The sequence below is a fragment of the Struthio camelus genome, chromosome 3 (assembly GCF_040807025.1).
Source record: "Struthio camelus isolate bStrCam1 chromosome 3, bStrCam1.hap1, whole genome shotgun sequence".
NCBI classification, from domain to species: domain Eukaryota; kingdom Metazoa; phylum Chordata; class Aves; order Struthioniformes; family Struthionidae; genus Struthio; species Struthio camelus.
In genome coordinates this window covers 50,277,649-50,291,073 of record NC_090944.1, presented here as the reverse complement: position 1 = coordinate 50,291,073, position 13,425 = coordinate 50,277,649, and the positions used below count along the sequence as shown (strand labels likewise).

At 45.3% G+C, this 13,425-nt stretch overlaps 2 protein-coding genes across 4 annotated transcripts in view; both read left to right on the top strand.

Moving 5' to 3' along the window:
* Positions 1–9,771, top strand: part of MDN1 (midasin AAA ATPase 1) — a 113,641-nt gene extending 103,870 nt beyond the window's left edge. For all 3 annotated transcript variants that reach the window (XM_068937775.1, XM_009668368.2, XM_068937776.1), the window contains 6 exons: positions 3,504–3,678; positions 4,191–4,264; positions 4,370–4,484; positions 5,439–5,502; positions 7,279–7,421; positions 8,806–9,771. In XM_068937775.1, coding sequence (XP_068793876.1) covers positions 3,504–3,678; positions 4,191–4,264; positions 4,370–4,484; positions 5,439–5,502; positions 7,279–7,421; positions 8,806–8,994 — 760 coding nt within the window. In that variant the 3' untranslated portion in view covers positions 8,995–9,771. The remainder of the gene's footprint in view (positions 1–3,503; positions 3,679–4,190; positions 4,265–4,369; positions 4,485–5,438; positions 5,503–7,278; positions 7,422–8,805) is intronic.
* A 1,301-nt stretch (positions 9,772–11,072) lies between these two features.
* On the top strand, positions 11,073–13,425 carry LYRM2 (LYR motif containing 2). The gene is made up of 3 exons (XM_068937774.1): positions 11,073–11,273; positions 11,889–12,029; positions 13,016–13,425. The coding sequence occupies exons 1-3, from the start codon at positions 11,139–11,141 to the stop codon at positions 13,094–13,096; spliced, it is 357 nt and encodes a 118-aa protein (XP_068793875.1). The 5' UTR covers positions 11,073–11,138; the 3' UTR covers positions 13,097–13,425.

Genomic DNA, 13,425 nt, shown 5'->3' with positions numbered 1-13,425 from the left:
GGTGCATGCAGCCAGTGGAGTGCATACAGGACGTGGCTATGGAGGATCCTCTTGCATCTCTCCCGAGAAGCCTGCATACTTGATTGGCTCTCTGAAATGCCTGTACACCAATGCACGCAGCATGGGGAATAAGCAGGAAGAATCAGAGATTTGTGTGCGGCCACAGGGCCATGATCTCATTGCAGTTACAGAGACATGGTGGGATAGCTCACATGACTGGGATGCTGTCATGGACGGTTATGTGCTTTTTAGGAAAGACAGGCCAGGAAGGCGAGGTGGTGGAGTTGCCTTTTATGTGAGGGAGCAACCACAATGTTGACTAGAGCTCTGCCTCGGGGTGGCTGCAGAGCAAGTTGAGACCTTCTGGGTAAGGATTAAAGGGCAGGCAAACATGGGTGACACGGTGGTGGGGGTTTACTAGAGGCCACCTGATCAGGAAGAAGTTGTTGATGAGGCCTTCTATAGACAGCTGGAAGTAGCCTCACGATCACAGGCCCTGGTTCTCCTGGGAGACTTCAGCCACCCTGACATCTGCTGGGAAGACAGCACAGCTAGGCACAAACAGTCAAAGAGGTTCCTGCAAAGCATTGAGGATAACTTTTGGACCCAGGTGGTGGAGACGCCAACGAGGAGAGGTGCACTGCTAGACTAACAAACAAAGAAGGTGTGGTTGGACATGTGAAGGTTGGGGGCAGCCTTGGCTGCAGTGACCGTGAGATGGTGGAGTTCAGGATCCTACAAGGAGGGAGCAGGGCAAGAACGCTGGACTTCAGGAGAGCTAACTTTGGCCTCTTCAGGGACCTACTTAGGGGAATCTCATGGGGTAGGGCCCTGGAGGGAAGAGGGGTCCAAGAAAGCTTGTTAATCTTCAAGCATCACTTCCTCCAGGCTCAAGATCAGTGCATCCCTCTGAGTAAGAACTCCAGCAAAGCAGGCAGGAGGCCTGCATGGATGAGCAAGGAACTCCGGGCAAAACTCCAACAGAAGAAGGAAGCACACAGAATGTGGAAAAGGGGACAGGCCGCTTGGGAGGAATACAGGGACGTTGTCAGAGCGTGCAGGGATGCGACAAGCAAGGCTAAGGCCCAGTTGGAATTAAATCTGGCAAGAGATGTCAAGGACAACAAGAAGGCCTTCTTCAAATACATCAATAGCAAAAGGAAGACTAGGGAAAACGTGGGCCCGCTGCTGAATGGGGCGGGTGCCCTGGTGACGAAGGATACAGAGAAGGCAGAGTTATTGAATGCTGCCTTTGCTTCTGTCTTCACTGCTAAGGCCAGTCCTCAGGAATTCCAGACCCTGGGGACAAGAGAGGAAGTCTGGAGAAAGGAAGACTCTCCCTTGGTGGAGGAGGATTGGGTTAGAGATCATTTGTGCAAACTTGACATCCATAAATCCATGGGCCCTGATGGGATGCACCCACGAGTGCTGAGGGAGATGGGCCCTGATGGGATGCACCCACGAGTGCTGAGGGAGCTGGCGGATGTTATCGCTAGGCCACTCTCCATCATCTTGGAAAGGTCCTGGAGAAGAGGAGAGGTGCCTGAGGACTGGAAAAAGCCAATGTCACGCCAGTCTTCAAAAAGGGCAAGGAGGAGGAGCCAGGAAACTACAGACCTGTCAGCCTCCCCTCCATCCCTGGAAAGGTGATGCAACAGCTGATCCTGGAGGTCATCACTAAGCATGTGGAGGACAAGAAGGTGATCAGGAGTAGTCAGCATGCCTTCACCAAAGGGAAATCATGCTTGACCAGTCTGATAGCCTTCTAGGATGGACTGACAGGCTGGGTAGATGAGGGGAGAGCAGTGGATGTTGTCTCCCTGGACTTGAGCAAGGCTTTTGACACTGTCTCCCATCACATCCTCCTAGGTAAGCTCAGGAAGTGTGGGCTGGATGAGTGGACAGTGAGGTGGCTTGAGAACTGGCTGGATGGCAGAGTTCAGAGGGTTGTGGTCAGTGGCACAAAGTCTAGTTGGAGGCCTGAAGCTAGCGGTGTCCCCCAGGGATATGTGCTGGGTCCAGTCTTGTTCAACGTATTCATTGATGACCTGGAGGAAGGGACAGAGTGCACCCTCAGCAAGTTTGCAGATGATCCAAAACTGGGAGGAGTGTCTGATACACCCAAGGGCTGTGCTGCCATTCAGAGGGACCTCTCTTAGGCTGGAGAGACAGGCAGAGAGGAACCTCCTGCAGTTCAACAAAGGCAAGGGCAGGGTCCTGCACGTGGGGAGGACGAACCCCAGGCACCAATCCAGGCTGGGGGTTGACCTGCTGGAAAGCAGCTCTGCCGAGAAGGACCTGGGAGTGCTGGTGGACAACCAGTTGACCAGGAGCCAGCAGTGTGCCCTCGTGGCCAAGAAGGCCAATGGGATGCTGGGGTGCCTGAGGCAGAGTGTTGCCAGCAGGTGGAGGGAGGTGATCCTGCCCCTCTGCTCAGCCCTGGGGAGGCCTCCCCTGGAGTGCTGTGTCCAGTTCTGGGCTCCCCAGTACCAGAGAGACCTGGCGCTACTGGAGAGAGTCCAGCGGAGGGCTACGAAGATGCTGAGGGGACTGGAGCACCTCTCCTATGAGGAAAGGCTGCGAGAGCTGGGCCTGTTCAGCCTGGAGAAGAGAAGACAAGACTGAGAGGCGATCTGATCGATGTGTACAAGTATCTGAAGGGAGGGTGTCGAGAGGACGGGGCCAGCCTCTTCTCCGTGGTGCCCAGCGACAGGACGAGAGGCAACGGGCAGAAACTGCAACACAGGCAGTTCTGCCTGAACATGAGGAAAAGCTTCTTTGCTGTGAGGGTGACAGAGCACTGGAACAGGTTGCCCAGAGAGGTAGTGGAGTCTCCTTCCCTGGAGATATTCGAAAGCCGTCTGGATGTGACCCTGGGAAATACGCTCTAGGTGACGCTGCTTGAGCAGGGAGGTTGGACTAGATGATCTCCAGATATGCCTTCCAACCTCAGCTATTCTGTGATTCTGGGATTTTTACTCCTGTAGCAAAATACTGTGTTATTTTATGAAATGCAGATGTGACGTACTAGTAAAGAGTGGTGTGCTTTACCCATTCTGAGAATATTGCCTCTCTCTCATTTTTCACTTTTGGTCAACTGGTGATCAAACTGACTTAAACTTGTGAAATGCTGTTGAATCAAAGATTATGTTAATTGTCAAAATATTTCATATTCTTTTTAACAAGTGATTTTTGAAAAGTGCTGGACTAAAGATGAAGATATCTAAAGTCAATGTCTTCCTTCCATTTTAGGCACATAGGATTAAGATCTTCTCTTAGAAGTGCTAAACCTCTATCTTTGAATAGAAATAAGTGCATTTGGTTTTTCTGTTTTTTTTTTTTTTTTTTTAATCTATACCTAGATCAGAAATATTACAAATACTATACTGTTTTTTGCAGTGTTTTGCAAAAATTGTTTATTTTGCTGCATAGGTCAGGATTTTCAGAATGAAGTAGTTATCAGTAATCCACTTAACTTTATCTCTTTCCCTCTTAACTTTCAGAGGAGACTACAGAACAGGGAAAAGACTGAACATGCGCAAAGTGATTCCATATATCGCCAGTCAGTTCCGAAAAGATAAGATCTGGTTGCGAAGGACCAAGCCTAGCAAACGACAGTACCAGATTTGCCTGGCTATTGATGATTCCTCTAGTATGATAGACAATCACTCTAAACAGGTAAAAATAAAGTAGGAAAGTATGAAAAAAACCTACCACTCACTGATGTATATTATATCAGCTGCTGATGTGTTTCACACAGTTGTTAGAAAGCCTGACACTGTTTGTTCTAGAGCAGTTATTTTTCAGGTTCAGGGGCTTGAACTCTACAAAAGGCTGAAATTTGCTTAATCATTGGAGCGTTAAATATTAGTTCCTCATAATTCTCTTGCAGGCTTTCTAATAAAATGTATTTCCTTCTAAATGGTTATTTCAGCGTTTTAACTCACTAGCTTGCCGTAAGTGGTGTGTCTACCTAAATCGGTAAGCTGAAGTCCTCAAGTAGAAGTAGTGTATTTTTATTGTAATGACTATCTCATGTAATTGTACTAGCAAATCAGATAGGCAGTCTCTTCATTTGTTTTACTAGAAGGTGAAAAATAAATTCAGTGACATTTTGCATGCTAAATATTGAACTGAGTAAAACCTGGAAAATCTTATTTTATCTTCATTTAATTTTTTTTCTTTAATAGCTTGCATATGAATCCCTGGCAGTTATTGGAAATGCATTGACTCTTTTAGAAGTGGGACAAATTGCTGTGTGTAGGTGAGCTTATTTAAATGTGGACTCTTTTTTTCAAGATTCCGGAACAGATTATTAGCACCAGTATCATACTACATTTTTTTTTTTTATTTTTTATTTTTTTTAAAGCTTTGGAGAGACTGTTCAGCTACTGCACCCGTTCCATGAACAGTTCAGTGACCAGTCAGGGACACGGATATTACGCCTTTGCAAATTTCAGCAAAAGAAAACAAAGATAGCTCAGGTACGCAAGAATACCTCTTGGGCAACAGGTTTGCAGATCTTTTCCAGACAAGGCATCAACAGCTTCCTGGCTTCCTAGTCACTTGGTAACTTGAACTAGTTGTTTATATTTGAGTGTTTGGACTGCTGATTAGATAGCAGTGAGACGGAGTGGTCAGTATCTTGTAAAACAAAGGTTTTCTCACTTTTAATTCTGATCTATGTCACTTTAAATAATTCATCTTATGTTCAACATAATAGTTCAACAAATGTTAATTTTCTCTGTTAGAAAAGTTTTGTTGCCCCCTCCACTGTAAAATAACTAAAGATTTAATATTAACACCTGCTGTTAAAATTAGACATTTAAAATGAGCACATTGCGGTATTAATCTCAGTGAGCAAACCGATGTGTTAATGAGCAAGCTCCAGTGTTAATGTTGGTTTTCATTAAGTTTTGGAACAGCTGAGACTTTGTAGAGGACTGGAAGGCAAATAATGTGCTGTCAGTATTAAATGTAAAAGCAGGAGACCTGAGCAGCTTGACTGTGATCTTATGAATGCTAAAATGGGGAGCAACTGACAGTTTACATCTCCTTAATTGTAATGATAAAAATGTTACTACTAGATACCCTGGTTGCAAGTGGAAGCCAAAAAGCTTAGCCTAGAAATAAGGTGTGTGTTTTTAACAACGACGTTAGTTATTTGAACAGTTGCTGAGATTTTAATGGCTCCATTAGCATTGGAAAACGGGATATCCAGATTGAAGGCTTTTCTGAAGATTCTGTAGTTCAAAAATAGTTATTAAAATAGAAGCAGGAGTTAATGCAGGAAGGTGCCGTGGTCTGTATCTGTGTAAGTGGTCAGACTGAACTGTCTTGGCATTTAAAATAGAGAAATGTGTTCTTTAAAAATACTACTGTTATGCTTGTTATTTTATTATAAAATAATCTGACCGCCTCAATCGCTTCCTCTGCAGTTTCTAGAATCTTCGGCAAATATGTTTGCTGCAGCACAGCAATTGTCTCAAAATATTAATCCAGGTAAGCACTTTTATGTTAATACTATTGTTGCCATGGCAACTGAATTATTGCTATGGGCTCAAAGCAACATGTTATCAAAAAGACTCCTTCCACTGAGACGTCAGTTGCCTTAGGCCTTGGGGTATTGCTTTCTCCAAAGGAATGTTTGTTTGAAGTACAGCTCAAAATCCAGAAGACATCTACTTCATGTTTATCATTAGTTCACTGAAATTCTGTTTAACGCTTTTTAAAAAGAGCGTGCCATATTTGGCTCTCTTCGGAAAGAGTACTGGGTCATGTTTACCTAAATGGAACTGAGAACTTGAAGTCCTAGACACTGTCTGCTTCTGAGCATCATCCAGCCTCCTTACTGACTGTAACTCCCTAAGCACTTGAGAGTCTGACTGACATAGGTATCCAGAAGCACCCTGTTCTGAGGAGAAGAGTGTTTGCTTCCTACCAGCCTTTCACTGTGGTGCAGATTTAGGTCATGAGCTGCTCGAATTTCCCAGGAAAGTTGGAAGGCTAGTTACCTCAGGGCTGAGGCACAGTTAGGCTCTATAAGGCTGCTTTGGTTGTTAGAAGCTTTTCATGGTGGCACCCGTATTTTCAATAATAGTCTTGTAAGGTAAAGCACTCCAGAAGTGGGCAACCCACTGCTGCTGCTCTGCAGCCGAGTGCCCAGGCTGTTGGAGCATTCGGAGTGCGAGCCGTTCTTTTCCTGCTGAATTAGGTCAGCGTGTAGCGACAAGCCCCAGCAGCATGGAGGTAGGAAGAAAGCAGGTAGTAGGAAACATCACCACCCTTTTATAAAAAGACTAAGCCCTGCCACATTCAGGGTGCCACATTCAGGGTTTGTCTGCAGAAAAGGAGTAAGCAGTCTATATCCCTAGCCACTGAGGGCAGGACTTGCATTTTCTGTTGACTTGACTCCGTTATAGTTAAAAAGAGAACAGATAACCTAGCTTAGCTGGAATGGATGGCCCTTTAGAGGGGCATGCCTGCTGAATATGGGCAACTTCAGCAAGTTGGGGCAAGAGGTGACATGGCGGCAGCAAAATAGTTTTGGTACGGAAGGACCCAGTGTCTGTGCTGTCGTCTGTGTTTCAGGAGTTTTACTTCAGACTAGCTCATCTGGTCCCGAGGTCTGAATGCCCTTTTGTGGTTGGACTGCCTTGAATGGGCCTCTGGAACCCACCTTCCAGTTTAGTTTCATCCAAAGTAATCCATTTTGTGCACTCCAAGATTGCTCTGTGATGGAAGCCAAAGCCCATTAAAGCTGGGACAACAGGGAAACGGACTTTAAAGCATAATCCTAGTCCAAAGTGAAATGCTAATATAGGTGGACACATAAGTACCTGCTTTAGGAGAACTAGATGTGGTCTGTTTCAGTGTAGCAGCCAGTGCTCTGCAAAGCTAGTGATGAGTGGCTGAATGCTTAAAAGTTAGCCAGTATTTAACTGCTACGCACTTACTAGGCAGGAAAGACAAGACCATGACTCAATTCCTTAGATATTTTCCATGCCTTTCATCCTTGCTTATGGTACTGATGGACTTTTTTTGTCCTCAGGTTGTCCTCAGTGGTTCCACACAGTGGAAACAACTCTCTCTCAGCCTACATGTAACTGCAGTTTAATGTTAAGTCAAAGAATTCTATTTGCTAAACATTCAACTTCCTTGCATAAACTCTGAGAGTTTTTCCATTATACCTAACAGGAGTAACAACAAAATATTCTGTTTACCTTTTAAAAGAGTTACTCTTAACTTTCTGGAATTTAAAATGTTCTTTGTGCTTAGAAACAGCACAGCTGCTTTTGATCGTATCTGATGGAAGAGGCCTTTTCTTGGAAGGCAAGGAACGGGTGACAGCAGCAGTTCATGCAGCTCAGAATGCCAATATCTTTGTCATTTTTGTAGTGTTGGACAATCCTAATTCCCGGGTAAGTGAGTGAACAATGGGGAAGTGTTCCAGTACAGTGAATGAGAATTGATACAAATCTTTTTCTTGTCTTTGTAGCTCTTGACAGCTATCTCGTATCTTTTGCAGAGGTCAAAGATATTTAGGCCAATTTCATTTTTTCCACAATGTCAGATCTCTTACAATTTCTCCCTGCTGTGATGTTTATCTTCTTTTGTGCTCAAAAAAAATTCAGCTTCCATGGTACAAATATCCTGAATAAGAACTCCTTTCGTCTAACGTAATGACTGTAGATATTGGCCACCAGAGAAGTAGCTGGCAGGTTGACAGCTTCATAGTTTGAGAGCTGCTTTGTTCCTTCTCGGTTTTGATTCTAAATGATCTCTGCTGACAGCAGTCTCCGTTTGACCAGACAGCTGGAGCCAGTATGAGATTAAACATCAGACAGAAAGGAGTATGTGAGAGTTATTTAGTGTCTGAATTGAGGAAGCTGGATAGCATATTTCGTAGCTAGAAAAGAACATGTGTGAGATTTCAAAGGCTGGAAAGCTGTTGTAGTGCAGTAAGCGGGCAAACTTTGAAGTATGTGGTGAAGCCTGGTAAGGAGGAATCTAATTGTGTAGTTCATGCTTTCTTTCTATCATGTTTATTCTCATTATTTTCCGCAAGAAAACGCAACTGCCTGGTACTGAATATTTATTGTTGAAAAAATAACATTTCTGTAGTTGACATACTGTTATAAAGTTCTGATTAAACCTAGCTATGATGTCCAGCTAAAATTCTCAGCAGTGAAATGGGCTTTTCACATGGGTTGTTAGTTTTCTGATGTGCTACACTGATCAATTAGGAAATTACTTTACAGGAAGCACAGTTGGAGTTTAATCTGGTTTTATAATTTGTAGTATTTGTTGAAATATTATAAAATAATTTGGTAGAGAACCCTGTTGTATTCAGTCACTGCATAAACATAAGCTAAAAACTTTTAGCCCTGAAGAGCTTACAGATGACAGGAAGGAAGTGTCAGCAGAAGGCATCAAATGTATAAAAATAAAATAATAACGGTAAACGCAAATCACAAAATACTAACAAAAGACAGAATTTGCTTAATAGAACTTCATATTTACATTGTAAAAGCTGAAGTTTGCTCTCTTCTAGTCTATAGTTCTTTGTTTAGAGCACTTTTAGGTAGGAGGGCAAAAGCAGTTAACAGCTCTGTGTTCAGCTTTTTGATATCTGATTTGACCTACAATTGAACCTGTATGTTTTGAATCTTAAAACTCTTTATTAACCATTAATTTAACAAAGGAGGAATTTCAGGTATTTGAAAAAATATGGTAAATGATATCAAAGGCCAGCAAAGGATGCATTCAGTTCAGTAATCCCAGCATTTTTTTATTTTTAAACAGGATTCCATCTTGGACATTAAAGTTCCTATATTCAAAGGACCGGGAGAATTACCTGAAATCAGATCTTACATGGAAGAATTCCCATTCCCGTTCTACATGATCCTTAGAGATGTGAATGCTCTTCCAGAAACTCTCAGTGACGCGCTCAGACAGTGGTTTGAACTGGTGACCGCCTCAGATACTTTGTAGACTTTGTAGACACAAGTAAAATACCTGATTGCTGCTAAATTGCTGAAATATATGAAATGGCATTTTGTCGAAGAGTTCATAAGGTCTCTTTCTAACTAGGATTAATGTGCAGAAGCTGCCTTCTGGCAGTCAAACAGCCTAAGAACAAAATGGTTTAGGTGTACTCTCCTGTTTGTCAGAGGAGATTATGCAATGGTGAGACTGTCTTCTTTCATTGCCTATTCCCATAAACAATCTAAAACTTTTTCCAACTTCTCTTGTAATAATTTATTACTTTAAAAAAATGTATTTGTAACGTTCACAGAGGTAAAATTATTCCTACCGCTGTCTATTGCAATAACAAAAATCAGTCTTGCTTTTGGGAGGGCGTTTCTGTGTTAGAAGAACTTGAGCTGTCTTGCAAAAGCATTCTTTAGCATCACCCTTGTGGCTGGTGCCCCTTTGGGAAGGAGAGGGGAACAGGGAAAGCAGATGGTTTTATACAACCAAAAAGTAAATACTTGAATACTTGAAACTGTTCTGCAGTTAAACACATCCTCTTTAATCACTGCAAATTTTTTCTGATAATATCAGCAGGGAGTCTTATGAAAAATGCCATGGTGTGATCGTCCCTGTATTATCAGTTTACACTGTGAAGTTTGCCCCTCTGCCCAAGGCAGACATTCAGGACCGTGTCATTAACCAGGTGTCTTAAAGCTGGACATAATTTTTCATTGCAAAAGCTATGCATCTTATATTGTCTGTACTAATAAAAAGAGGTACCACTGTTTGTAATTATGATGTCTGTTCTTTCACTTGATTGAAGTTTGAATAAATTAAAACAAACTTGCCACATGGAAATGGTGTGCAATATCTAACAATGCACAAACATAATTTTTTATATCAAATACATTCTGGTTTCTGTAATTTCAAAACCTATCCTCCTTTTATGAGGATACAGCAGCTTGGAGTTCTTATTAATGGTCCAGCCCTTTGACTCCTTTCCATTCTGCTCAGATGGTAGAAATCTGTAGGAAATTAACTCAAGGTGCAGTTTAAACACCTTGAGTCTAAAGGCTCTTTTTGAAGATCATCTTTGCACACAGAAATTGACGGTGTCTCTGAGCGTGGGGCATGAGGTTGTCAGAGAATGGCTGGAACACGGGTGGGTTCTCAGAGACGTGCTTATTTTCTTGGGTTCTGGATGGAAAAATCGCAACTGAAGTATCTCGAACTGTTGTGAGATGCACTTGTGACAAAACCCAAACGTGAAACGGCCCAGCAAGGATGTTTCGCATGATACCTTTGTGACTGTGATACCTGAGGTTTGCTCCAGTTAATTCTTGATAAGCAAGCTGCGGAACAGTAAACTTAACAGGGGGAGGAGCTCTGTCCCATTGGAATTTGAATGAATATTTACAAAGTGGGATGTATGCAGTTAGTAAGAGTATAAGGATGCACTTGCAACACGAATTATCTAGTGTAAGGCCTTGCAGCTTAATTTATGTTGTAAAGATACCTTTTTAGCCTGAGCAATGCTGACTGTGTGGTGAATTGCCTATGCAAACCAAGTGTTTTGTAAGAAAACGTTAGTGCCCTGCACTATGAGCAAGTTGTAGCTGTGCAAACGTCTGCAAGTTCTTGAAAAGCAGCAGAAGGTAGCTAGCATCTTGTAAATGCTTGGATGCTGTCTCAGTCTTACCGCACCATTGCATTCAGTATGTTGGTCTTAAAGCCGAAGTGCTGCTGCTTAGAATTAGCTTGCTATTTTAGAGGAGAGAAAACAGGAGCGTGACCCCTCTTCCACCGCCCCCCCCATCCTCTTATTGCAGTAATTTGTGGAGCTTTTTACCCCAGTGCGGAAGCTCCCGCTGTAGTTTGGGCCCAACGGTCGGTCTGGGGAGCGAGCTAACACCTCTTCTCCCTTCTGGCTCCTGGGAGCTCCGGCCGAGGCGCGGGCCCGGCCATGTTAGGGGTGCCCTGCCTGCGCCGCATCGCCCCCGTCTACCAGCGCCCGCCCCGTCTCCCTTCCCCACCGCTGGGAAAGGAGGGGGCGCCCGGGGGCCGAGGGGTGGCCGTGGGCTACCGCGTATACGGGCCGCCGCCTCGGCGGCAGACGCTTAAACCACCGCCGAGTAACACCCGCCCGCGCCTCAGCCCAGGAAATGGCTGCCGCTCCCCCCCCCCCCCCCCAACGCCGCGCCCGAGGCGACTGGGCGGCGCCCGCCGGCTGCGGGAGGCGGAGCCGCCGCGTCATGGCCGCCCGGCGCCTGCCGCCCGGCGCGCTGACCCTGAGGCAGGTAGGAGCGGGGAGGGGGCGGCGCGGCCCGGCGGGTCGTGGCCCTGCTGCCCCTGCTGGGCAGGCGCTCCCCTCACGGGCTGCGGCCGCCGCTGGGGTCCCGCGCGGCGCCGAGTCACCGCCCTTACACCGCTCCCGAGGAGAAGCCTGGCAGCGGCGGAGGCGAGCCGGGAGGGCAGGGGGCCGCGGCGGGGGGAGCCCTGCCGCCCGCCCTGCCGCCTCGGCCTCTGCGGGCTGGTGCGGCCGCCTCTTAGCGGTTTGCGTTAACCGTGTGGCGGCGGCCGGCTCGGCGGCCGGCCCAGCGAGAGCGGTGGCTGCTGGCGGCGCGGAGGTGGGCGGAAGGGCAAGGGGGGGACGCGCCGCGTGGGCGAAACACAGCACCTGCCTCGGTTTAACCTTCCTGCGCTAATGTAACGTTTGACGCCTTTGTTTATGTGAAGCGTAAGTGTGGGACCGGGAACCAAGGCAGCGCCGCGCGCTTACGCAGAGGCAACGGGGAGCTTTGCCTTTGTTTCAGACGGCTCCGGAACCCGAACAGAGACGTTCACGGTGCGGTGCGGGTAGCAGTAGCGTGTCCTGGGACGGCCGGTAAGAGCTTTTTCTCTGGCCCTCGCAGTTCCTGAGACGGCAGCAGGTTCTTCAGTTATACAGAAGAATCCTGCGGGCGATTCGTGACGTGCCCGCCGAGGCAGACCGCCGCCACTTGAAGGAGTGGGCCAGGGGCGAATTCAGAAGGAATAAAGATGCTGCGGAAGAGGTGAGGAGCGGGAAGCAGCAGTCCCCGGCGCGGGCCCTCCAGAACATCACCAGGGGCCTCCGCTGCAGCTTGTCACCGGGGTCGGTTTTGTAAGCGCCGCATCGAGGCTTCTGAGAAACCTGCTCGTATTAATTTTTCTTCAGGCGCGTTCGTATGAAAAATTCAGTCTCTCCGCGTGTTAGCGCTAGCTCCTGTTTCCTGATGGCGCTAAAGTTTCCCCGATTGCCACATCAAAAATCTGGAATTAAAAATTCGGAGAGAAACAAACAAATCCTGCTTACTTACGCTAAGAGTCAGAAAAACTGTATTGAGTAATATGATAATTAATAGAAACGTTCAGTGCTCGGGCTTTTTTATAGTTTCATTTTGTTCGTCTTTCATTTCAACTAGTATTTGTTCGCGCAAGCTGAACAAAACCAAATTGGATGGCTGGGTATAGGAAGCATGTATGAAATGAGGAAAACGCGACGTTTCTTATACGTCTTCCCTCCTCTGCTTCCTTGTTTGCACTTTTTTCTCGCCAGCGCTTGAGGAATCGGTGGCTGAATTACGCAGCCAAAGCATGGCAGCGCTGAGAAATGCTCAGAACAACATCCACTTTTTCTGCGTAACATTTGTCTTCACAACGCCCGTGTGCAGTTGTCACTACATACTTTCAAAGGCAGTAAGCAGAGAGGCCTAAAGAAAATATTAATTGGAGTTGGAATCTAATCCATTTTAAAAAAAATGAGTTTTTTAAAAATGAGTTTTAAAAAATGAGTCTTTGTTTTAAAACAAAGATATAGCGAGCCCCCAAACACATAATTAAGAAATTGGAGAAAATTAATTCATTGCTTCACCTATTTTTTTTTTTTTTAACCTGTGACTATAGCATTGCTTCACACAAAGACATAATGCTGTATGTATTTTAATGTGTTAAAACCAGTGTGCTTGCGTAAAACCTGTGTACATACATTCAGTGCAGTAGATTCCATTTTGCTTTACAGGATGCAATTAGGATGATGATTACTCAAGGCAACATGCAACTTCAGGAACTTCAGAGAACGCTTAAGCTGGCAAAATCCTGACCTTAATTTTGTTGACAGCTGGACTTTCATCCACTGTGAAGAAGCATAGTACTTTTTTCCAGAATGTGCTTATAACAGCAGTCTTTGATGGCATTCTGGTAATGTTGGAAGATGGAATCTGCTACAGTGGGGTTTTGGTTTGGGATTTTTCCCTTCCTCCTGTTGGTTGGATGACCCTCCTAGCTGGAAATCAGTCGCACACAGATGACCTTAAGGAACTGCGTAGTTTAAAGCACTGATGTAGCATGTGCCTGAGGTATAAGCAGAAAGCACCAAAAATTACGATAGCAGTGTTTTGCCAGGAAAATGGAAAATAAATATAAACTGGA